The sequence below is a fragment of the Micropterus salmoides genome, unplaced genomic scaffold (assembly GCF_014851395.1).
Source record: "Micropterus salmoides isolate LMB-PRFRI ecotype aquatic unplaced genomic scaffold, ASM1485139v1 Ms_hic_scaffold_7, whole genome shotgun sequence".
NCBI classification, from domain to species: Eukaryota; Metazoa; Chordata; class Actinopteri; order Centrarchiformes; family Centrarchidae; genus Micropterus; species Micropterus salmoides.
The window spans coordinates 19531951-19557845 of NW_024044459.1; the positions used below are offsets into that span (position 1 = coordinate 19531951).

General features: G+C 41.6%; 3 protein-coding genes across 3 annotated transcripts; all 3 read left to right on the plus strand.

Annotated features, from left to right (window-relative positions):
• Positions 1-708: 708 nt before the first annotated feature.
• Positions 709-4247, plus strand: LOC119891727 (putative uncharacterized protein DDB_G0271982; the record flags this gene model as incomplete). The annotated part of the gene is made up of 2 exons (XM_038703555.1): positions 709-915; positions 3639-4247. A coding segment is annotated over exon 2 (492 nt), but the record flags the coding sequence as incomplete, so codon positions are not given.
• A 37-nt stretch (positions 4248-4284) lies between these two features.
• Positions 4285-13235, plus strand: lzts3b (leucine zipper, putative tumor suppressor family member 3b). The gene is made up of 7 exons (XM_038703906.1): positions 4285-4601; positions 5721-6191; positions 6285-6452; positions 7016-7144; positions 7413-7604; positions 7833-8063; positions 10144-13235. The coding sequence occupies exons 1-7, from the start codon at positions 4380-4382 to the stop codon at positions 11203-11205; spliced, it is 2475 nt and encodes an 824-aa protein (XP_038559834.1). The 5' UTR covers positions 4285-4379; the 3' UTR covers positions 11206-13235.
• A 3733-nt stretch (positions 13236-16968) lies between these two features.
• Positions 16969-23707, plus strand: ubox5 (U-box domain containing 5). Its single transcript, XM_038703907.1, has 7 exons — positions 16969-17085; positions 18986-19049; positions 19773-19874; positions 20429-21177; positions 21305-21933; positions 22036-22221; positions 23185-23707. The coding sequence occupies exons 2-7, from the start codon at positions 18996-18998 to the stop codon at positions 23403-23405; spliced, it is 1941 nt and encodes a 646-aa protein (XP_038559835.1). The 5' UTR covers positions 16969-17085; positions 18986-18995; the 3' UTR covers positions 23406-23707.
• The last annotated feature ends 2188 nt before the right edge of the window (positions 23708-25895 follow it).

Here is a 25895-nt window from a genome sequence, read left to right on the forward strand (position 1 = left end):
GACATGATGTGAAGATAGGACAGCCCAAGGCATCAAACAGCAGACAGACAAAGTTAGGGACTAGCTGGTGGATCATTTAACAAATAAAGACACAGGTATTTATCTCAGGAAACCAAAACTGACCTAAAAAAGTGTAAAAGTGAATTGTAGTTCTTTTCTCCAAATAAGTGACAACGATCTGTGTCCGCTGGACGTTTTCAGGCTGTGGGCAAATGTTTGCTAACAAATACACTATAACGACTTTATGGTGAAATTGTGTTGCGCATTCTCCAAGTATCCAAAGAAACCAGCTAATGTGGCTGTAAATTAAAAGAATGTTGTTTTTAGTTGAGTATTTTATGTTCTGTATCACATGTTGAAATGGGTGAAATGTCCTGAAAATGATGGGTGACCCAAAAGGAGATGTCAACAGACTTCAGCAGCAAATAAACTTGAACATGAATATTGAAACAAAACTTTTCTAAAAAAAAGAAACAAACAAAATAATTACTGAGCAGGCTAATAAACATAATAAACACACTCATTTATCTGGGCATGCATCACTCCTGTTTGCGTCCAGTGTCTCATCCACCTCTGCGCATCCATCCATCCATTCAGGGGACTGTATATTACTCTATAGGCTTTTCCCGAGGGAGAGCACTTGATCAATGCCAAAAGGGGGCGTTTGTCTCATACAGCCGAAGGGGCGGGACCAGAGGTGGGTGTGTGTCTCTCAGCTGATGCGCGTATCAACCGACCGACTCCATCATCAGCATCCGACGCTGACAGCGGTCGAAGACAGCATCCCTAATATTACGGACCCATGGTAACATCACAGAATAATTCAGAGCCCGACCGACCTGGACTGACGTTGCTGCTTTGTGACAATATTGTTTATTGAGGCTGCCATCTTACAAACCGCCGAGCTGCAAAATAGTGAGTAGCCTTTGATGATGGACCGCCAGGATGCTACAATCGGTAAATCAAAGCCACTGTCGTCAATGTCAATGACGCTGTGCATTTTAATGTAGGTAGATGTATTTGTTTTCTATTCAGCGAGGGTCGTGCGTTTGTTTCTTGTCACAGGCCTAGCGAGTAATTGTTTGGGAGCGCAGTCAATTCAGGGCTTGATGCGGATGCTGCTAAAGCCGCCCTTGCCGCCCAGGGATGCAGAGAAAAAGGGAGAGAGGGGGGGAGTCGTGAGGGGAGGGGATTGAGGCAGAGCAGCAGATAGATGGGCAGTGTATTTTACTACTACTACTATTCACCCAAGTGGAAGTAAACCTCTAGTAAATGGGCTGAGGAGGGGAGGTGCACTGGCATGACTGCCTCTATCTATCTATCTATCTATCTATCTATCTATCTATCTATCTAGCCACCTACTGCAACACATCCTATCCATATAAAGGATATATATTCTGTTTTAGTTGTTGATTCAATTTTATGGTAATTTTGGAGGCTGCACTTTGTGGTGATGTTGAGTTGTATTGCATTGCTGAGAGGTGTTTCTCTCAGTGTGTTTGGATGTGTCTGCCTTCATAGGAGGCAGTAAATGGCTAACAGGAAACGAAGGGAAAGAGTTGTAGATGACGTACCCCAAGCTAGCAGGTATTTCAGTCTAATATAGCAGTCCTGCAATAAATCCTCTGTTGAAACTGTTTTACAGAGGTGTTGACTCAAAGTTATGGTCACACTGGAGGCTGTAGTTTGTGGTGCTGTTATATTTTATACTGTTCTCCTGAGAAGTGTTTCTAAAATCTTGGTTGAAGGTGGACTACCAGGGCCAGATAAACCAGCTAGGGGGGGCCAATTGAGCCTCCCACACTCACATTGCAACCAACCAGTATACTTGCGATTATTTGATTAAACAACATTTACTTAAAAATATGCAGCGTGGAACATAATAGCAACTTGGAGTATAGTAAATAGTAAAGACAGGACCTTGAGATTTGATCAAGTTAGGCATACCATTTCAGTTTTTACCATGTTTTATTGGTGCATATTTCTACAAAGTCACTGCCACACAGATAACCTCTGGCCTTACCAGTTGCCCACTTTGCCCAGTTGGCACACCAGCCTGGTGTATAACAAAATACAAAATAGCACCACAAACTATAGCCTCCAAAACAAGAGTAAAGTTGAATCAACTTATCTACAGAACAGTTTCAACAAAAAAATAACAATATCACCTTCATGAAGGATTTATTGCAGGGGTGTTGTATTAATCCGCATTAATTTTAGCTAGGTGTGCCTAATAAACTGGCAACTGAGTGTATATTGGGTGGACACATTAACAGGAATACCTGCACACTGCAGATTCATGCAAACCAATAACAGCTCTTTCGTGTAGTTTACAATGTTGAGATGTTGGCATTGAGACTGCTGACAATGCTCTATGGCAATCTTTAGGCCATAGTTTTTGGTATTTTTGGGTTGGATTGTACTACTTTAAAAGTTACCATAACCCTGAAGTAATGCTGAATGACTGCATAACTTTTCCTTTTTTTATGAGAATTGCTCATAAACCTAATTTTCATTTTCATTTACCCTATCTGTGGTTAGTGTTGCCTTTTTACACAGCACTACCCCAAACCCAAATAAATCTATTTGGACCCAAAATGTAGGATATGTAGACATTTGTCTGTGAATGACTTTTTGGCAACCAAAATGAATATATATTTGTTAATGCATGGCCCATATAACATATATACCATGAATATTTTTTTGTTTGTTGTAATAACATTTCTTTACAGTCATGTCCATATTTTGTCACGTTCATTAAATGTGCAAGCAAAATTTTTGGCAACTGGAAGGGCTACCTCATAAACAATTTACTACATATTGATTTATAGGATAAAAAGAAAAGAAAAAATATCTAAAAGTTAGAAAAAAGTTTGATTTAGCAATTATTATAGTCATTGTTTTAACACATAGAGCAGTGGGATCTGTGAAATCCTGAGCAACATTTTTCTGATAGAGTGAACGAAACCTGAACTGAAGTTGAACAAAAATGTTTTTATTGCAGGGCTGTTATTTTGTATGGTAGATCTGTTTTATACAGGTGTTCTTGTATTTGTGTTCACAAAAATGCAAACAACAAAACAAATACCCTCCTCCAGTTCAGTGAGGACACAATATCCAGTATAATTCTGTTTTGCACTGGTCTGGTGTGAGTGACCTCTTCACCCAGCATCCATTTAACTTATGCACACAATGGGGTGGTGATGGCGCAATGGATAAGATGCCTGCCTTTGGTGTGAGAGACCCGGGTGTGCGACCTCTGACATGTATAGCAATTGTAAGTCGCTTTGGATAAAAGTATCACATAAATGTAAATGTACACAAACAAAATAGTCAAATTTACATCTTACCTACAAACTGTATACATAATAAACATGTGACATAAATAGAAAGTAACACTGTTATTTTATCATTAAACTGGAGGACAGGTTTTATTTTTACATTTTATTTATACACTCTCTGTAAGCATAATTATCCAGACTTATCTTTGTGACCCTTTTCATTTTTATCATGGTGGGAGGACCACGCTGCCCCTGTATGTGGGTTGGAATCTATTCTGCATTAACTATTATTGTATAACTAGTCATTATGCAATTACAATATTGTATAACTCCTTTCGTTTTTCTGTGTTCCTCTAGTGTGTGTGCCCCCACTACCTGCATTAGGTTGTGATGACCCACACTTCTTCCAAATGTATCTGTGACCCTCCCCAATCCTGACTCCTAACCTCTAATTCCTGACCTTTGACCCCCACTATGGGCAGTGTTGGCAGTGGGGTGGCAGGAGAGCAGGAGTTTGCCATGAAGTCTGTGGGCACGAGGACCACCCTTCCCCGGGCCCCTCCTCTCTCTCGCCGTTGCCCTGCCGACCGCAGCTGCAGCGCAGAGCGACTGCCCCGCCCCCCGGCGACTATATCAGACGGGACGGCTTCTAGCGATGAACGAGGGAGTGTTAGTATCGGGACTGGGACCTGTACCGGGACTGACCGGCCCACCGAAACAGCCTCCTCTACCAACACTGAATGTACCATGACCGCCCCGTCCAACAACAACCAGTTGGAGTGTGGCAACGGCAGGCGGGAGAGAGAGTGGGAGAGGGAGAGGGAGAGGGAGAGGCAGCGTGAGCGGGGCAGAGACAGGGACCGAGACCGAGACTGGGACAGAGAGAGGTTAGAGAGGGAGCGAGAAAGGGAGAGGAACCGGGAGAGGGAGCGGGAACGAGTGGAGAGGGAGAGGCTGGAGCGAGAGAGGGAGCGGGAGAGGGAGCGAGCCAGAGAGAGGGAAAGAGAAAGAATTGAGAGGGAGAAGATAGAAAGGGAGAGGGAGCGAGAGAGGGAAAGAGAGAGGGAGAGGGAAAGAGAGAGGCTGGAGAACGAGAGGATGGAAAGAGAGAGAGAGAGGGAAATGCAGGCTGCAGGTTTAGATGTTTGTGGGAACATTGTGGGCCGAGGAGGAAACGAGAAGAACAGCATTGGCATGAACCAACACCACCACAGAGAGATGGCAGCCACCAGAAGTGATAGTGAGAACAATCCAGGCAGCCATAACCCACCAAACCACAACCCGCCCAAGATCCTGCCAGTGTCGGGAAAACTGGAGCAGGTACTTCAAGATTGAGGACAATGGTTCTCAACCTGGGGGTCATCATTAAAATTATCAAAGGTGTCACAAAACGATTAGCTGGGTAGGACATAGTGAAAAACAACATTATGTTTATTTTTCCAACTGTTCTCAAATCTTCGCTTTTTCCTTGTTAAAGACTTTGTTTCATTTTACGTCTTCAGGCCTTTAGAAACTATTGAAATGGAACAGTCAGAGAAAGGAAACTCACCCTTAAGTTAAACTGCTCACAACTCATAGATATGCAGCCTGTGACAAGGGGTTGCAAGCAGAAAGGTTTTGGACCCCACTGATGTAGAACACCATATTTCAAACTTTTAAAATATAGGTTCAGAGTTTTCAAGCGTGACTTGATTCAAAACTTGCATGCATGTTGAAAGAGTTATTGGTTGCTGTATACTGGTGGTGAAGTGATCTCTACGTAGCGCAACTCAAATGTTAGTGAGGGGGGACAAAATTCACTGTGCTTATTCCGCGCAAATATGCATTAGAAATTTCAGCCAAAGCTATCGTGTGGCTTCAGCAGTGGCCAAGTTAGACAAATCAGATGAGTCTTTTTAGTACCAAATTTCCTCCACCACAGTTCAGCAAACGGGGGGAATTTCATACTAAAAAGACTATAACTTTGGAAGATTTATTTTATTTTGTCTAAGACTGCTGAAGCTACATATTAGCTTTGGTGGTACTTAACGAGAACTGTGAATCTCATCATCACTCTCTTACTTTGGAGTCACATTAGAATGGTATCACCTCATGGCCAGCATGGATAGGAGGAATGATTATAGCCACCTATAACACTTAATGGATATGTGAGTATTGTATTAAGACTTGAAATCAAAACCCCAACCTTTAGAAAATTATTTATTCCATCTGGCATATACCTATTTGCAAGGATTAAAGTGTCTCAGGAAATAAACAAATACATCTCAAGCAGTTCCAAATATATCACGATATGTATTATATTGTGTTATTATGCTTAACACATCAAAATGCTGAATTATGTCATTGAATCTTTGGCTGCAGTGTATTTTTGTCTCAGAGCTGCAGTAATGTATCTGTTTCTCTTACTGTCTTTCCTTCCTTCCTCCATCTCTTTTGTAGGCAATGCAGAACAACTCAGGACTCGTTCGTCCCTCTGCCTTCAAGCCAGTGGTTCCCAAGAGCTTCCACTCCATGCAGAACCTGGTGGGCCAGGCAGGAGGGGCTGGGAGCGAGGGCAAGACTGAGGCAAGGAGTGAAGGGTTCAGTGAGAGCAGAGGAGGCAGGAGAGGGAGGGACGGAGCAGGAGGGGAATCAGGAGAGGTCCCAGAGGCCCTGCTCCTGGACCAGGACAGCCCAGTGAGGGTCAGCAGAAGTGAGGGTGGGGGAAATGGGAATGAAGTGGTTCAGGGAGGGATGTCTGACTCAGGGAGGAACTCCCTGACCAGCCTGCCCACCTATACAGGCTCGGGGTCTGGTTGTGGGCCCCCAGCAGTCCTGGGGCCTCTCAGTGCTTCTACCAGCCACATCAACAGGTTGGGCATGGTTGGGGCAGCTGCAGCCCTGGACAAGCTGGAAAAGCCTGGCTACCAGGTATGGCCATCATCCATTCTCACTTAGTCCACCACTTCATGCACTTTGCTGTTAACCATCTTTAACGCATCATCATGTGGATCTTTCCTCCAGAACGGGCTCAGCGCCTCAGACAGTGGCCGGTCCTCCTCAGGAAAGAGCTCCTCGTCCTATCAGAGACTGAGCCACCTGAGTGATGCCCCAGCACCTCTACGCCCCTCCCCCTCATCTGATGACATCATCCAGGACCTAGAGGACCGCTTGTGGGAGAAAGAACAAGAGGTCAGAGGCCACTCAGAAATGTCTGATTAGCAGCTGTTTTGCACTTTGAGGGCACTCCATTAAAAAGGATATTTGCCAGCTGTTTAGTGGTGGGTGGTGATGGCGCAATGGATAAGACCATGCATGTGGTGTGAGAGACCTGGGTTCAATCCCCCACTGTAACCCATCCACCATTGTGTCCTTAACCCTTCATTGCTCCAGAGGCGTGTGACCTCTGACATGTATAGCAATTGTAAGTCACTTTGGATAAAAGTGTCAGCAAAATAAATAAATGTAATGTTTAAAGACTCAGTTCACCCAAATTATAACCATTTACTTTCCCCAGTGTTAAAATCTCTGTTTCTAAAATTTCTGCTGCCACCCCAATACAGTGGAGATGAATGGAATTTTTATTGGGGTGCTCACATCACAGCCTTCATGCAGTTTACCAGCAAACTGTATCTTGAGCAGTTTTTTAGCAGCTGACTATTGATATCCCACATTTTGTTGTCCAAGTTGGATTTCTTTCACTTTTAATATTTAAGTAGCTGCTTTCTGGCTCCCTTCTTCCTCTTTTCTACCAGGTGCAACATATGCGCAGAAACTTGGACCAAAGTGAGGCAGCAATCATTCAGGTGTTTGAGGAGAAGCAACGTGTCTGGGAGCGACAGATGGACGAGCTGAGACAGAACTATGCCTCGCGCCTTCAGCAGGTGAACACACTAGATACTTTGATCCAACTTAGCAACAGTTTTGGGGCGGGCTAGTGGGGCAATACCAAGACATTTGAGGATGTCATTTTGGTTTTTGGGAAAGACTAATAAAAGAATTAAGACATTTTCTAGACTAATCTTTTATAAACCAAACAACTATTGTTTGATGTACTATTAAATTATAAAATAACCAACAGATGGAATCGACAATGAAAAGTATCGTTATTTGCAGACCTGCTTACACTGTGTATGTACATTTTGTCTGCAGGTTACCCGTCGTGCTCAGCGCTCCCAGACTGCCCTGCAGGCCCAGATAAGCCGTCTGTCCCAGGACAAGAGGAGGCTCCAGGAGGAGATGGCAGCTCTGTTGGCCCAGAGAGAGGAGCTGGAGAGAAAGTGTCTGGATTACAGGAAGGAGCAGGCTGACATCTTGCCTCGTCTGGAGGAGACCAAGTGGGAGGTGAGATAGGAGTCCATGAGGTGGTGCGCTTGACTAGTTCAGGAAAATGTTATCAGGGTTACATCATGGTAGACTGAGCAGTGGAGCGCTGAGTACAAGGGTGTGCATAAAGCGGTCTTTGTCTGAAAGTATGTGTGTACATGCAACCCACTTGTATGCAATGGGATTAGGAGTAAATTTACCATAGCACTTAAATACTAACCCACTAACTCGTTCTTCGTGTGGCAGGTGTGTCAGAAGGCGGGAGAGATCTCCCTGTTGAAGCAGCAGCTGAGGGAAAGTCAGGCTGAAGTCACCCAGCGAGCTGGAGAGATGGTGGCCCTGAGAGGCCAGCTGAAAGAGCTCAATGCCCAGCTAAGGGAGCGAGAGGAGACCATGCTGGGCCTGAAGGACTCCTACAGTACCAAGAGTCTGGAGCTGGAGAAGTGTGAGGGAGAGCTGAGGAGGACTCTGTCAGAGGTAAGCTAAGTTTCACCCCAGTTTGGTCTAAGATATAATAATAGGCTAATTTGTAAGCATAAATATTTCTGAGTCATATCATTTTTAATTAGGAGCAAAAAGGTGACTGCCTTTGGGCAACGTATAATTATATATATATATGTGCTTTTATCATGAGTCAGACAAATTTTGTGCTATTTTTCCAATAATATAAAATAATATAACAGATGTGGGGGGGGAAAGTACAATATTATATACAGTGGATAGAAAAAGTCTACACACCCATGTTAAAATGCCAGGTTCAGACAAAGATAAATCATGTCAGAACTTTTTCCACCTTTAATGTGACCTATAATGTGAACAATTCAATTGAAGAAAAGGCTTCCGTCCTGCCACCCTACCCCATAGCCCATTCATATGAAGAATACGGGAGATAGTTGTCACATGTACCACACAGCCAGTACTTGCCAGAAATTCCTGCAGTTCCTTTAATGTTGCTGTAGGCCTCTTGGAAGCCTCCCAGACCAGTTTTCTCTTTTTACCTTTCATCAATTTTGGAGGGACGTCCAGTACTTGGTAAAGTCACAGTTGTGCCATATTTTCTCCACTTGATGACTGTCTTCACTGTGTTCCATGGTATATCTAATGCTTTGGAAATTCTTTTGTACCCGTCTCCTGGTTTATGTCTTTCAACAATGAGATCTCTCTGATGCTTTGAAAGCTCTCTGCAGACCATGGCTTTTAATCGGAGATGCAACTAAGAAAATATCAGGAAAATCCGACTAGAACAGCTGAACTTTATTTGTGATTAATCAGAGTCACTTTAAATGATGGCAGGTGTGTAATGACTTCTAGTTAACCTGAGTTTGAATGTGATTGGTTAATTCTGAACATAGCCACATCCCCAGTTATAAGAGGGTATGCACACTTATGCAGCCAGATAGGTTTTTATTTTTCATTTTTCCCCCTCAAAGATTTCAATTTGTTTTTCTATTGAATTGTTCACATTATAGGTCACATTAAAGGTGGAAATGTTCTGACATGATTTATCTTTGTCTCATTATTTTACATCATAAGAACCTGGCATTTTAACAGGGGTGTGTAGACTTTTTCTATCCACTGTAGTAATATTAAAGAACAATAGTTTGTCACACTATCTGGTTGGAAAATCAGATCTGTGTTATCAACGTACAATTGTATATTAGTAGAATTTATGAACAAGACATTATTCTCACTATATGTTGAAGGTGACTAGATTTTGTGCATCTCCCTCAGCTATGTTTAAAAATGGTGGTAATGCAAAACTTACTACAAGCTATAGGACGTGAGGCTCACATTATTCTAAGCCTAGGATGAAAATCTTGTGTAGTTGCAGGGAATGGTCGACTTTATCAAAGGCTTTAGAAAGGTCTATGAAAAGAGCAATGCGGATTACCACCCAAAGCAGTCAAAATATAGTTTACAACAAGTGAGATTGCAGGATTGGGATGCTTACCACTAAATCTAGTTTGTTGAGCGTTTAATCCTCACAATCCTTCAGAGGGATTCCAAAAACTTGGCGAGGAGACTGGGACAAATTGGGGATTGGGCAACGTTATATATTAAAGCCGCAACAATTTTTCCTTTGTGCTGTATGAGCTTGTGTAAAGAGCCTGCAAGATCAAGAGCATTATTCGTCTTTGGTTAAGTACAATTTACAATTTATGCAAAAGTAAAATAAGTGAACATTCCTCAAGCATCAACAGAAAACAGTGCCAGGAAAAAACAACAAAATACAGACGTGAGTTCATAAGCAAGTTTAAATATAATGTTTTAATATAAACTGATGTCAGACTACAGCTTTAATGTGGAAATTGCCTGGACTAAGTAGATTGCTTTCCCGCTATCAAAGCTCACTATTTTTTCTGTTTGTAGTATAGTCTCACTTGATTCGACTGACTGGTCTAACAAATGACAATACAATCATCCGTAACTGCTGCTAACTTAAAAAAAAAATACTGACTTGATTTGACTTGACATGCACAGAAATATTGACAGTCAAATACTATGTTTAAAACTTTCAAATTATATTTTCCTGTGAAATATATTTTCCTTTCTACAGGTGTCCATCCTCAGAGAGAAGCTGGGTGTATTTGAGGCAGAGGTGCTGAGTTTAAAACGGGCTCTGAGTGAGGCGAGCAGAGGAGCAGAAGTTGTCATAAGCCCTAACTTAGCTGCTGCAGGGCTGTTGCCCCCCTGGGGAGTTGTCCACTGCCCACGTAACCCCACTGATTCGTCAACCAACTCCCTCACCCCCACATCTGACACCCTGTTGAGTCTTCAGAGTGATGAAGCCAAAGCCCAGCGGCAGGAAGCTCAGAGACAGGAGAGGCAGCAACGTGAAGAAGCTCAATGGCGTGATGTGCAGCAGCGCCAAGATGCACACATGCAGCAGGAAATCCGAATGCGTCAGGACGCCCAAATCCGACCAGAGGCCCAACTCCGCCAGGATGCTCATCTCCGGCATGAAGCCCAACTACGCCAAGAGGTTCAGCTCCGTCAGGAGGCCCATCTTCGTCAGGAGGCCCAGCTCTGCCATGAGGCCCAAATGCGTCAAGAGGCCCAGCTACGTCATGAGGCCCAGCTCTGCCAAGAGGTACAGCTGCGTCAGGATTCCCACCAGCCTCAGCGAGTCCAGGAGGGTCACTGGGATGAGGCAGGGGAACTGCGCAGGCAACTAGAGCAGCTGCAGGCCGCATTGCGCCTGGAACGGCAGCAACGAGAGCGTCAGGCACTCAACTTCGACCAGGAGCGACACACCTGGCAGGACGAGAAAGAACGGGTTTTGAAATACCAGGCACAGCTGCAGCTCAGCTATGTGGAAACTCTGCAGAAGAACCAAGCTTTGGAAAAACGCATGAGCCAGTTGGGAGCCAAACCAAACACAACGTCCACCACCACCACTGTTACCACTACCACCACCACCTCCCCCACCTCTTCCAGTTCTCCACCACCAGCCCTCTCACCTCTCTCTCCTCAGCCCACACCCTCTCTATCTGGCCCCATCGCCCTCACCATCTCCCCACCTTGTGAAGACCAGAAGGGCCCTCCTTCTCTCCACCAGCTTGCCCCTCCCTGGGCTGGACCCTCACGCCTGGAGAGGATAGAGTCCACTGAGATATAGAGACAGCTCCATGAAACCAATTGTCCAGTTCAATACACTCACAGTGTCAAGGCCTCTCACTCAAAATCACTTCAGCATACAGTTGAAAAACATGTCAGTCTACAATAGAATAAATCAGTGCAGTTTGACATACTTTTCAAAGCAACTATAGATACTAAACAGCAACAAAAGCAGACTGCAAACATTATCAGTAACAAGCAGGTCATCTGAACCAGAAGTTGAACTACATTCAATCAGTGATTTTTCAACTTCTAAGCAGCCTTTCTCTCACTGGTTGCACACTACTACATACTACATAATCAGTGCTCATGAAAAGTGTGCCACACTGATGGACGGGAGAAAAACAAAATGTTAAATGACAATGTTTAGATTACAGCACTCACACAGGGGGGCATTTAATGCCCATGCTAGAAAAGGACCAAGACAATCAGGGATATTGTCAGAAATGATCAACAAGAATATTATGCTGTATTTATTCATTGTAAGTCTGTGTCACTGGTAATTTCAAAGTAGAACTAGTGGTCAGAGTGTGTGATGTTAACGTTTTTTGGCCAGAGAGCGCCTTACTCCATTCTTTCCCACGTGCATAAGAGAATAACTAATGCTGGGAATAGATGAAAAAAAAAATCAGTGTGATTATCATTTTCAGTGCTTTAATTATAATATCAGTAAACCAGTTACACAACAGTATTACACATGGCTGGACTATTTCATTTAAAATCCCATTGCAGACAATGGGGTTAAAAGTGACTCTTGATTCAGTTTTCAAGTCATTTCATGCACAGGGTCCAACATGCATGAGCCATTTAAACACATCATGAAGACCGACAGAGTTTATATTTTCTACAAATTGAATTAAATAGATATGTTTAGCAGATAATCAACCCCAACTGAATATAGAATAGGTTTTAAGACATGGGAGAACCTGGTTTGCCTTTCACTGCAGATCTGTCTGCGGTGACTAAAAACACACACTAGAGGTCATTAGAGAGCTTTCACAGCACTCCCAGCTCAACTTTCTTCTCAATGAACTGCAGAATGTGAATGGAAGTACACAATTTGAATTTGGTTATTATGATAATTGTGTCTTTGTGCATTTACAGCCAAGAACTCTGAGAAATCAGTCAGTATTCCCAAAGTTAAAAACAAATTTATAGAATGTATGATATACTAGAAAGAAATACTTACTTATAGTCATAGATTGTAAGTGTGTGTGTGTGTGTGTGTGTGTGTGTGTGTGTGTGAGAGCGGGTGTGTGCATGTGTGTAAACATATGAAAAGCTTCAGCTTAAGAGATTGAGGATAGAGGGACTAGTGGCAATACAACAAGTAAAGATTTATTAATTAATTTTTGGAGGTGGGGGTGTTGAGTAGAGTAAGATGTACATCAAAGCTTGACACAAGAACAGTGAGACTGAGGGAGTTTGTATATCCTGGGAAACTCTACTTTCTTCTGTATATTTCATTTAGACAAAGCAGGGGAGAAGGAAGTAAAAAAAAATCAGAAGGTGGAGTCTGCCTCTTTGAGGGGAGCGTTCAGGCTAACTGCACTATGTAGTGTCCTACACACGAGTTCTGATGTACAGTAGACTCAGATGTGAATATCATGGCTTTTATAAGTGTTGTTTATGCCAGCATACAAAGATGTTGCTCAAGAATATTAACTTATCTCTAAGGTATTACATAGTATTATCATCTTTATTACTGTTATTATATTATGGTGAACTGACAGAGAAAAATACGTGCCATTTGAGCTTTCCTTTGTGTTTTTTTAAAAACTGTGTAGATAGCCTGTTGGCCTATCATAATGGTGCATTCATAGCAACCCTGTCCAAAAATGATGTTCCTTTTGATGTAGGTGATAAATGTAGTTACAGTATTGCATTGTTTAGAGAACAAAATGCTACCAGTTTTATACATGTTTCAAATCTATTGTTTGCGTTTATGTTATTAGTACTGTTCTGGCTTGATTAAAACCCACCCCTTTGTTAAAATTCAGCAGAACTAATAAAGATATGTGAATAATTCAGCGCTTTTTGTCACTGAGCATCTCATTTGTCCTGTGGTTAAGACCCACCTGGAGTTTAAGATTTGATTCTGGCAATCAGCCTTGAAAAGATTGACCAGAAGGATGGAATAATTCTAGGCATGTACAGTGCCTTGCGAAAGTATTCGGCCCCCTTGAACTTTGACCTTTTGCCATATTGCAGGCTTCAAACATAAAGATATAAAACTGTAATTTTTTGTGAAGAACCAACAACAAGTGGGACACAATCATGAAGTGGAACAAAATTTATTGGATATTTCAAACTTTTTTAACAAATAAAAAAACTGAAAAATTGGGAATGCAAAATTATTCAGCCCCCTTAAGTTAATATTTTGTAGCGCCACCTTTTGCTGCGATTACAGCTGGAAGTCACTTGGGGTACGTCTCTATCAGTTTTGCACATCGAGAGACTGAAATCTTTGCCCATTCCTCCTTGCAAAACAGCTCGAGCTCAGTGAGGTTGGATGGAGAGCGTTTGTGAACAGCAGTTTTCAGTTCTTTCCACAGATTCTCGATTGGATTCAGGTCTGGACTTTGACTTGGCCATACTAACACCTGGATATGTTTATTTGTGAACCATTCCAGTGTAGATTTTGCTTTATGTTTTGGATCATTGTCTTGTTGGAAGACAAATCTCCGTCCCAGTCTCAGGTCTTTTGCAGACTCCATCAGGTTTTCTTCCAGAATGGTCCTGTATTTGGCTCCATCCATCTTCCCATCAATTTTAACCATATTCTCTGTCCCTGCTGAAGAAAAGCAGGCCCAAACCATGATGCTGCCACCACCATGTTTGACAGTGGGGATGGTGTGTTCAGGGTGATGAGCTGTGTTGCTTTTACGCCAAACATAACGTTTTGCATTGTTGCCAAAAAGTTCGATTTTGGTTTCATCTGACCAGAGCACCTTCTTCCACATGTTTGGTGTGTCTCCCAGGTGGCTTGTGGCAAACTTTAAACGAGACTTTTTATGGATATCTTTAAGAAATGGCTTTCTTCTTGCCACTCTTCCATAAAGGCCAGATTTGTGCAGTATACGACTGATTGTTGTCCTATGGACAGAGTCTCCCACCTCAGCTGTAGATCTCTGCAGTTCATCCAGAGTGATCATGGGCCTCTTGGCTGCATCTCTGATCAGTCTTCTCCTTGTATGAGCTGAAAGTTTAGAGGGACGGCCGGGTCTTCGTAGATTTGCTGTGGTCTGATACTCCTTCCATTTCAATATTATCTTGCACAGTGCTCCTTGGGATGTTTAAAGCTTGGGAAATCTTTTTGTATCCAAATCCGGCTTTAAACTTCTCCACAACAGTATCTCGGACCTGCCTGGTGTGTTCCTTGTTCTTCATGATGCTCACTGCGCTTTAAACAGACCTCTGAGACTATCACAGAGCAGGTGCATTTATACGGAGACTTGATTTCACACAGGTGGATTCTATTTATCATCATTAGTCATTTAGGTCAACATTGGATCATTCAGAGATCCTCACTGAACTTCTGGAGAGAGTTTGCTGCACTGAAAGTAAAGGGGCTGAATAATTTTGCACGCCCAATTTTTCAGTTTTTTATTTGTTAAAAAAGTTTGAAATATCCAATAAATTTCGTTCCACTTCATAATTGTGTCCCACTTGTTGATTCTTGTCTGTAGCCTGAAATGTGGCAAAAGGTCGAAAAGTTCAAGGGGGCCAAATACTTTCGCAAGGCACTGTATCCTTCATCCCAGTGGTTGCTAACCTTGCTAACCTTGGGCTCAGGACCCCCCCTTAAGAAAAAAAGACAAGGGTCATGAAATGATTGATGACTGATGTTATTTGTGCTAGAAAAAAGTAGGTTTATTTTTTCAGACTTTGGTCCATTCACTGCTTTTCTCCTCCTTTTAACAAAAATGTCTTGTTGATTGCTGCTCCTCCACACCTCTAAAAAGTATTAAGCAAAAAGGACTAGTACTGTAATATTTGGTTGACATGGCCAGTGGTGGAAGAGGTATTCAGATCTTGTACTTGAATATAATTCACAATGCCATACTGTGGAAATAATCCATGAAGAGTAAAAGTCCTGCATTTAAATTCTTACTTGAGTAAAAGTACAGATGTATTATCTACAAAATAAGTATCAAAATTACTGTAAGTTATGCAGAATGGCTTCTGTTACTACTTGTTTCTTTTTTTCTTCACATCTTCAGTATTCTTCTCCTGATATAGCCAGTGTTTCTCCTGTTTCTTCAAACTGTCTAACCAACAAAAATCTCAGCATCTTCAAATCTGCCACCTCTAGCACAACTCCTGTCTTTTCATCAGTGCCACCACCCTCAAACCATACAGAATAGCTGGTCTCAAAACCGTCTTGTAAACATTCCTTTTAACTCCTGACACTCTTCACCCACTCCACTCTGCCTGCAGTCTCTTCTTCACCTCTCCCCATTACTTTGAACAGGTGACCCCAAGTATTTAAACTCATCCACGTTTGCCACCTCTTCTTCTCGCATCAACTCAATCCTGCTGTGCTTCCTCTCATTCATGCACATGTATTCAGTTTTGTTCCAACTGACTTTCATTCCTCTTCTCTCCAGTGCACACCTCCACCTCTCCAGGCTTTCCTCAACCTGCTCCCTACGCTCACTACAGATCACAATGTTATCCGTGAACATCATAGTCCACGGAGACTCCGGCCTGATCTCGTCTGTCAACCTGCCCATCACCACTGCAAACAAGAAACAGCCGGTCCTTGATGTAATCCCACCTCGAACCCATTGGTCATTCCTTCCGCACACCCCACCGTTGTCACACTGCCTTATATTTATCCTGCACAAATCTCTCTGCAACTCCCCAAATCCTCATAAAATACCACCCCTCCTCTCTCTGCACCTGTTATTTAATTATTAGTACTGATACATTAACGTCATGGATTATTTTCTCATGCATATTATTTTACAGGTTGCTTGAATTTTTTGTATGTAAAATCTTAATCTGCATCACAACAAAGAACTACAGCTGTCACATAAATATAGTGGAGTAAAACTAGCCAACAATATTTCCCTCTGAAACGTAGTGAAGTGTAAAGTAGAATAAAATCGAAGTGCTGAAGTATAAGTACCTCAAAACTGTACTTACTGTAAGTACAGTAGGCCTACTTGATTTAAAGTACATTCACCATGGACCTGGCTGTGTAAAAATCCATAAACATAATATAACCTGTGAGGAGGGGTTGCAAATAGACATTGCATTGTTTTTTTTTTAGATTTTGGGAATCATTGTTCGTAATATAATGGGTACTGTTCTTCAAGGCAGACACCGTAGAATTAAGATACACAGGAATTAAGGAAAGGTGTAATAGTGAGTAAATATACCTCAAGCCAAAGAAAACCGGTGTTCTTCGCTGTGAACAGCATGCATCCTATTAACGTGTCCTTGAAATGTTGCAAGCTGCAGGATGAGCAACCCTGATAACTTTCACGTGGAGGAGGAGATACATCTCTGAAAAGGACAAGATAGACAAAATGCATTTATGTCTAAAACGCAGTTAAGGATGGTCAAGTGAAACCTATTGAATGTTAAAATGGCTTGCCATAGACATTCAAGCTGTGCTGAGGTAATGAACACATAAATGTCAGCGGACACGCAGCTAACTATAATTTAAACATAGTCTTTAATGTACTCAACACCTGTTGCGCCCCCATGGAAACTGGTGAATTTCGCAATTAAAAATGTGAAGCATGTCTCGTCTCGGCTTCCCTAGTTGTGCCAAACTAGCTTGTGGCTAGTAGCGATTAGCTACCTTCCACAGCCAACCAGTTGGTCAGAGGAGCGTCAAGACAGCGACGTTTGTCAACGACCAAGTAAAGTAAGCTGTGTCTGCTTTAGTTTAGTTCTAAGCTAATGTTAACATTGTCAGTCTGGGCTTAGCATTGGCAGTGTTAGCCAACATCACATTGCTAATCCGTTTAGCGTATTTGTTTACGGTTGTAGACCGCGGTGAAGTTAGCTTTAAGTTGGGTATTCATTAGACGTTCACAGGGGTTTGCTGCGTTGTAATGACATTAAAATGCTACCTTCTTGTTGACTTGCCCATATTAGATTTCAGTGCTTCTTGTATTTTATATGAATGCAGATTCTTCAATAAAAATATTAACATAAGAAGGACTGAAATCTAATATGGAGAAGTGTGTCTCATTTGTCCAGTGTAGTACTACAATTTGGCATTGGTTTGAAGTCCCTGGTTCGCATGACATGGAAGCTACTAGGGAAAAAAGCATATTTTTCCATATAAAATGTAATATAAAACACAAGAAGCACTCAAATCTAATATGAAGAGGTGTGTGTCATTTCTCCAGTATAGTACTACAATCCGCATTGGTTTGAAGTCCCTTGGTCACATGACATGGAAGCTATTGAAAATAAATGCAAATGTTTCCATAAAATATTAATATAGAATACAAGCAGCACTTGAATCTAATATGAAAGGTGAGCCTCATGTTTCCAGTTTAGTACTACAATTCAGCATTGGTTTTAAGTCCCTTGGTCACATGACATAGAAGCTATTGAAAGAAAATGCTATTTTTCCGTAAAAATATTAATATAAACTTAAACTGCAATTATTTATGTAAAATAAAATAACCACGCGTAGGCAATCAAAATAGGTGTGCTACATGAGGGTAATGTATTCTAATTATTTTATCATAATTTTCAGTGGTAGGGGCAATTCAGCAAGAAGGGATTGAAAATAACATTGGGGAGGGTTGTCATTACAACAGTGATTTATTGATGATCACCAAGCAAAACCTCTGTGGTTAAGAGCAAGTGATTTTAGTGAGTGTTAGTCGAATATCCAACTTAAAACTAACTTCACCGCGATCACCTGTGGCTAGCTAGGAGTGATATGTACACATAATCTTTGGAAGATGATACCGATGTAACTTAATGTTTTTATCTGTGACCAACTTAATGTGTGTGGCTCAGAGCCTTCAACATTAGGGCCTAGAATATCTTTGCATGCGCACATCACTCATTTTCTTTGATGCTAAATTGTAACGTTGTAGTTTCCAGTAGCTGGATATTAACGTTAACAGGGCCTGCAACTAAACGTAATATTATTTTCATTATCTTCCAGTTATTTTCTCGATCAATATCATCATCATCATAATATCATCAACAGACAAATGTCCATCCAAGGTCTCAGAGTAAGGTGGTGTAACATTATTCGGGTTGTTGTTATGTGTGACCTTACCAACAGTTCAAAACCTATAACGTTTCACTTTTCATTGCTATATGACAAAGGACTGCAACAAATCCTCACATTTGAAAAGCTGAAAGTAATGTTAAACATTACAGCTTGAAAGATTAAGCAATTAATAGACTAATTTAAGCACTATCCTTAGTGGCAGCCACAGAACCGAGCTGTGTGCTTCATGGAAAATGTGTTTTCTGTGTGGAATTAACTAACTGGCCAGACATCAAACATAAGTGAATGCCGCTAGCTCCTTATTTATCATTATACTGCTTAACACAATAACACTGTATGAGTTGCCCTCCTTGAACTCGCTGTTTTTTTTGAGAGGCGAATCAATTCAATTTAACAAAAGTGTGGTTACCCTCTAATAATGTGGGACATTGTGGTGGGCCAGTGTGAGTCAGTGATGAGCGGTTTTATTCACTGACGGCCTCATTTTGCCTTGACCTGTAAGCTGACTACAAGTGATGCAAGGCAATATGTATAGCTCTAAAATCAATTTGTGTCTTTGCAGGTTGGAGAATATGGTTGTGAATCTCTGTCTGCCACACTTTTGTACAACAGTTCATTGCAACAAGGTGTGACACATTTCATGGACATATCATGTAACTTTTTATTTAACATGTTCAATGCTTTCCTGTTAGTTCTAATTATAATGGACCTAGCAATAATTAGGATATAAAACAACAACAACATTTCTACACTCCAGTAGTGTCTTATGAAAGCATCATTCACCTTATTTTTTCCTTTTTAAGAAGTTAAAGAATGGGCTCAATATGGGTTGTGACAAACGGGAAGAATCAATGTACATAGAGATGAAATTACAAAAGATGGAGGTGGAGGACAAATAAAATAAAGAAGCAGACTCGTGTGTGGGAGACTGAATCACAACTGACCTTGTTATGTACTTTTTATAAGTATTTTGTAATCATGGCTGGGTTGGTTTTCTCTACACTCCTTCACTCCTATATTGTCACCTCTCCTTCCACATCCAGTTTTCTGTAGCATATCTAAATATTGTCTAGTCAGACTTGAATGTGCTGCTCTGAGCCCAATGAGACAAGCACCCGAAACTAAAATGTTTTCCAGAATAGGTCATATTTATTGGTGAAGTAATAATAGTATTCCTTAAAATGAACACTTAACGTCTTTGTGGTAAACCAATTTAAATTGATTTATCACACTAGAAAAATCTGTTAACCATTGTAATGACTTTTTTACTAGCAGTTGAGAGTAATAATGCTGTAGCTACTCTCTTTTTGTGTTTTAAAATACCTGTCTAATTTATTTTTCAACTGCAGCTGTGTGCAGATGGCTATGATGTCACAAACCTTGTGTCAGCTGACCCCGCTCTCCGGAGGCGGGGCTTCAAGCTGGAGTACTTCCTACGTCCGCCTGTACAGGTAGCTTTACCAGTAGCCTGTGACAGTCTAATCTCAAAGAGTACCTCCTCCTGTTGCTTTGAATAATTAACTTTTTTTTAAAAAGTAATTTGGGGAAAATGTGCATGTCATTTACCCAGATTAAAATAAGCCATTATATATTAAGGAAGAGTAGCTTACATTTCTCTTGCAGTATGGATTTGATTTTAACTATTTAGAACTACAGCTGTCACATAAATATAATTCTTTATCTTTTCCACCGTGAGGCTGGTGTGTCTAAAGCAAATTCTCACCAAAATGTAAAGCTCTTTGTAACTGATGCCAAGCAAAGTTCCTAAATCTTTTCTTCCTTTTCACTATCTCATATTGTCAGAAACATGAATGGCATTGCGGTCTTGAAAATATTTTTATATATATATTTCTATATTATATTCAAGTTACAAGCATAATACCCATACTATATTTTTTTATATTTGCAAACTCATGAAAGTGGATATGTATGTGGCAACATTAGTAATATATTTGTCCCTATAATTAATAAATTAATTTCCATTTATGCCCTCCATTCCTCTCAGGTGACGTTGAAGTTTGGCTTCCAGGTGGAGCTTTGCAGGGTGGATGTGGAGCTGTGGTCCTGGGGTATGGACCGAGGACAGGCCTGCAAGAGACTGGAGATCAGCACCAGCGCTGATCGGCCACCCTCACAGAATTGTGGTCTAGGCCACAAACGGGTTCACCAAATGGAACAGATGCAGGTAAAGGACCACAATGAACAGAGCAGAGAAAAACAACAAGAGCGTAACAGTAAATCTTGTAATGGCCGCCAGTGGAGTCTTCAGGCCCAGCAATGGGGTGAACAGGCTCTAGATGAGCCTCCACGAAGGGACTGTGTGTTCAAGTGTCAGTCAAACACTGAACCCGGTAATCCTGAACCAGAGTTTAAACTGGTGGGTCGTTGCGAACTGAAGGAGGAAACCCAAGTCTGTTTCACTCGTTCAAACTTTAATCCCCGGCCCCCGCTCCTCTCCCCACTTCCTCCGCAACCTGCGAACTGTCGGCAAGAGGAGCTCTGGAGCCGGGGTCTGCTCTCGTTAGGCGCTGTGACACAACTACGTGTGACTCTGCCATTTGGCGGTGCAGCGTCTGCTCTGGGGCTCAAGGCTTTGGCTGTGTGGGGACAACCTGCTCGCTGCTGCCCAGCAGAAGAAGTGGAGAGGATTAAAAGAGTCCATGAGGCCAGTGAAAGACGGCTGCAACGGCCTGCATTTTTTGCCCCTTCTGTAAGCCTGACAGATCCACCACTGCAAGCAGCCACATCTCCAAGGTAAGTGTTAATATAAAGCAGTCTTTAAAAATCTGTTCAATACCCTGATTGTTGTAGATAAAATAGACCTTTATAATAATAAAAGACAGACATGTTGATGATTGTCTGGCTTGTTGTCGGTCTCCAGCAATCTTTCCATCCCAGAAGAGTTCCTTGACCCGATAACCCAGGAGGTAATGATGCTTCCCATGCTGCTGCCCAGTGGGGTGTCAGTCGACAACACCACACTGGAGGAGTACCAGAAGAGGGAAGCCACTTGGGGTCGACCCCTTAATGACCCCTTCACTGGCGTCCCGTTTACTTCGAAGTCCCAACCTCTTCCTAACCCCCAACTGAAATGCCGCATTGACCACTTCCTTCTGCAGAAAGGGATGATAAAGAGGGATGGTATGTTGGGGAGACAAGGGGAGGGTGAGAATCCACAGGCCTCAAGACTTATTTCCTCCAAGGTAGATGGGCAGTCCCAGGACTCTGCATGTCTCAGTAAAACCTCAATAAACAACACTGTTATTCAGTCTGAGGCTGGCAACAGAAACAGAGAAAGGACTACACAAATAGAAGACACTGGTTTAGGACATTCATCAGATAATGGGACTCGCATATCTCACTCCCAGCCTCCAACTAAGGATAATAAATCACAGTTAGAGAGAAGAAAGAAACGAGATCTCAGTGGAATTTCCGAAGAATCAACACAAGAGTTGACAGCTGAGAAGCAACTACCTCTAACAAAAAGACCAAGAAATGATGCGTTTCCAGGTGAGTATATGTTCTGTGAGATCCTAAAACATATTTACCATTATATTCCCGCTGACTTGGCTGCTTGTCCTTGTCCATGTTTGCTACTTAACCGTACTTTAGTCCCCGGCTGCAGCTCTCATGAGCAGCGTTTGTCTGCCAGCCTGGATGAGGCCCTCTTCTCCGCCCTGCAGGGCCGACCCTCCTTCACCTCCAACTTGTCCCAGCAGAGATGGGTTGTCCCTGACTCTGAATCACTGAACACCTCGCAGCACCGTCAGACTGCAGGCCCTCCAAGCATGCCAACAGGTAGGATTTAGAAAAGTCCACTTTGAAAGACACAGCAGAAATACCTCACCCAAAAGTCAAAAGATACTGTCCTCTGTAAATGTGAATGGTCACTTTTTAAAAGGGTTGTGTCTTGCTCCTTTGTAAGAGGTGGCAACTGTCGTTAATGTAGTTACTTGGCAGTGAAAGCAATGGATTCAAATGGTGACCCAGCAAAAAGGAAGTTAAAATCTGTCTTATTTAAATGACTTCTGCTGCTGAATTCAATTCTGTGCTGTTCCAGGCATTCATATGTTCACTAAAAAATGGCTAAAAACACTGCCTCCATTTCAGACCACATGCACAACTCTTTTGAGCTTGTGTGTGTGACCACCTTCACCCTGCTTGCAAAAACACCCTCACATTTATAGGAATGAGGCAACTCCAACTTGAAATTGATGGTTCAATTGCTCAAAATGGATTTCTTGTATTTCGAGCCTCACGGGTAATCTAAAGCAACATGGTCTCACCAGGGCCCACTAACATTGGTAAGGAGAACCATGCTGTCACTCAGAGGCGAGCCTGAGGCTGCACTTCTTAAAAAACAAAATGGAGTATACGGTCCGTCAGGCTTCAAAAAGATCCCTTTTCCTTATCGCTGTTAATTTTTACGCTTACACAACAGGAGCCTTGATAGACCAAACTTCAGCAGAACCAGAATTGTTGATTTTTCATTTTCTCATAAACGTGAGTGAAAAAACACTGTAGACTACTGTAGAGTGGCATTTTGGGTTGCAGGAAATTAGAAAGACAGAGCATCTCATTGGTTAAGAGAAAGTGAGGTAAACCAAAGACTTAATTTACAGCATCTAACAAAATAACTCCTGAAATGCAATGAAAACGCAAATTTAAGTATTAGAATGTGTCAAATGTTTCTGAAATGTTTAATGTTAAATAAATATAAATCCATTGACTGTTTAATTATCCCTCACATTTGCTTGCCAGGTGAGAAGACATGCTCTGCATGCTCCTGTTCGGTCTCTGCTTACTCGAAATCTGCATCGTCCATCTACCGTCTAACCTGCGGCCACTTGCTCTGCCATTCCTGCCTTCGGAGGGAATCGCAACCACTGCACTCTGTCACTATGGCAACATCCAATCACATCTTGTGTGCCACCTGCCAAAGCCCTACCCCACGCAGTGACATCATACGTGTGCATCACTGACAAATGCTGTAAAAGGCAAACCTGTGAGTTCAAAGCCTGTGAATACTCGAGGAGGACTGTTGGTGATGAAGGTGAAGACGGGACTGTACACCAGATGTGGAATTTCAGTGTTGTGGCCATGTTGAACTGAAAGTGTGGGGGGAAAAAAAGAACATTTATAGCTGAAAGTAACAGATCCTAGATTGTTTAATTGGTTTGACTCTACCTCCATCCTCCTCTTTGATAAACGTGTCATAATGTATGTCTGATGGTTGTTGGATTATATAAACTGCTGAGCAGATAAATTCTTTCTAAACAATCCCCAAATTTGTCCTAATAACTGTTTTCATCGCATCATTCGTGCCTCATTTCTTATTATTTGTATTTTGTAATATTTTTGTATTATTTCAGTCATTACAAGTATTTCGAGTCAAGCAGTGAATTATATTTCTTAGACTTTTCTTGGATCTCAGATGTTACAAGAACAGATCACGGAGGCCTCTGTTTCTAAATGTCCACCACTGTAGGAAGGACGTCACTGAAAGCAAAGACCTTAACAAAAAATCTTGTGAAATAGCAGGGGGGAAGAAATTGAATAAAAGATGAGTTCTCTTCTCTTCCACCCACCCCCCACCCCACCCCACCCCCCACCCCACCCCACCCTACCTGTCTTGGCTTGAAGTTTTAGCCTTGGTTCTGCAGCCTTTGTCCAGACCCTGGATGTGAAGATGTGTTGAAGACGCACAAAGAAAAGGTTGGGGGACACGAGTACTGAGAGAAAAGGGGCCAGAAGAATTAAAGTGGAAATTGAGTCAACCCAAGGCTGTGTGGTCATTGTGAAGAAAGAGACATGCTCAGCATACCTATCTTTTCTTCATCACTTCATTCGCTACTTTACATTCCTTAAACCCTTGAATAGGTTTTATTGTTATTGTTTTTTATTAAACAATCATATTATTGAGTGTTAGAAAGCACAGCTGCAGACATGAAATAAAAACAGGTCTAAGGAGTGCAGTTCAACATCACATGTACATTGTTATGACTGCAAAGTATTGAGTTGCTCCACTGTTTTTCAGAGAAAACAATCGCACAGAGCCATGGACACATACAAATTCTATCTTCTCAAGACGCATCTCCCTGTTTTAAGTACAGAAAAAGCAAGGCTCAGTCTACACAGGTAAGTGTTTATCAGTTACTGTTAAAAAGCTGAGTTGGAATAATTCAGTCAAGTTTCTGTTATACCACTGTCTGCCTCTATCTCGCACTAGATTCTGTATCTAGTTTGATTTGTATCACTTATACTGGTTTTCCTGGTGCTGTGTTAAGAAACATTTTCCAAACATACTTTTTCTACCAGAGGCTACGGTTGAGTTCGGATAGTTGTTTTTGTGTTTGTTTTGTTTTTTGCTTGAAAAGGTTATTAACAGCAAAATGACCCAGAAGTATCTAAGTGTCAGCCGTGGTAAGTACCGGTCAAATTCTCTAAATGCTAAATAAAGGTGTTTCAGTGCTTCCTGTCTTATTTCCTTTAGCATAGGTTACACAGGACCGTCGTTTACAAAAGGAAAGGAGATGATTCTTTGCGGCAGCAAAGCACCATTGTAGTTTCACCACAGCAGTCTGACACAGATGTAGAAAGAACAGAGCACCCATTTTATGCATGAGCCACGAACCAAAATTTATGGAGAACCTTGCACGATTGGCTGAGTTCCAAATCTATAAACTATAGATTTCTTCCCTTTCAAATCCAGCTTGGAGGAATCTTTAGGAACACTTTTAAATTTAAAGTTAACAATATCATCATAACAAAATACTATATACATAAATGTTGTATGCTCTAAGAAATACATTTTTGTCTGCTTAACAAATGTCAAATGTATACATGCCAGGAAACTATATACTTGTCTAGATGTCTGATTATAATTTACTCCAGCCCTTTGCTCAGTTTCTTATTTTTATTTAATTAATAATTTAATTTCTCTACTTTCTCCACCATGAAAACATCCTTTTACAGTTATATTTTTCAACATTTCCACCCTGTTTGTTTATCAACAATTTTTTTTTTCTCTTCCTATGAGAAATTGATGGTTAAATGTATACCTATAAATACATTGAAAACATCCTTTCTTGGGTGGTTTGATTCTGCTGTGGACAGGAAAGCGTACTTTTATTGGACAGCACTGAGTTTGTCACTGTACTTATCTCCAATGTGTTATAAATCAAGTTTTTGCACTAAAGTGTAGTAGAAGTGCATTCGCATTCTCTTAGCATCGCGATTGCCTTTTCCTAAGTCCTCCTTCACATCCTTATGTGATCTGATGACGTTTTCCATCGAGGTCAAGGAACAGTGTACAGAAAAAGACATATGCGACTGCAGCCTACAAGTCCTTCACAGTGTCCTTGCACACCTATTCATTTCTACCTTTTATGAGTTCCATGAGCAACCCTGAGCCATGAGCAGGATATGCCATTGCATGCACAAAAGGGTTAAACAGGCTGAAGTCAAGAAAA

Bases quoted from the DNA above. Each gene is read 5' to 3' on its own strand.
- lzts3b (XM_038703906.1), top strand. From the start codon at position 4,380: ATGGAAAGAGAGAGAGAGAGGGAAATGCAGGCTGCAGGTTTAGATGTT. The intron at 7,605-7,832 runs GTGAGATAGGAG...TTCGTGTGGCAG, and splicing joins TGGAGGAGACCAAGTGGGAG to GTGTGTCAGAAGGCGGGAGA. The intron at 8,064-10,143 runs GTAAGCTAAGTT...TCCTTTCTACAG, and splicing joins TGAGGAGGACTCTGTCAGAG to GTGTCCATCCTCAGAGAGAA.
- ubox5 (XM_038703907.1), top strand. From the start codon at position 18,996: ATGGTTGTGAATCTCTGTCTGCCACACTTTTGTACAACAGTTCATTGC. The intron at 21,178-21,304 runs GTAAGTGTTAAT...GTCGGTCTCCAG, and splicing joins CAAGCAGCCACATCTCCAAG to CAATCTTTCCATCCCAGAAG. The intron at 21,934-22,035 runs GTGAGTATATGT...ACCGTACTTTAG, and splicing joins AAGAAATGATGCGTTTCCAG to TCCCCGGCTGCAGCTCTCAT.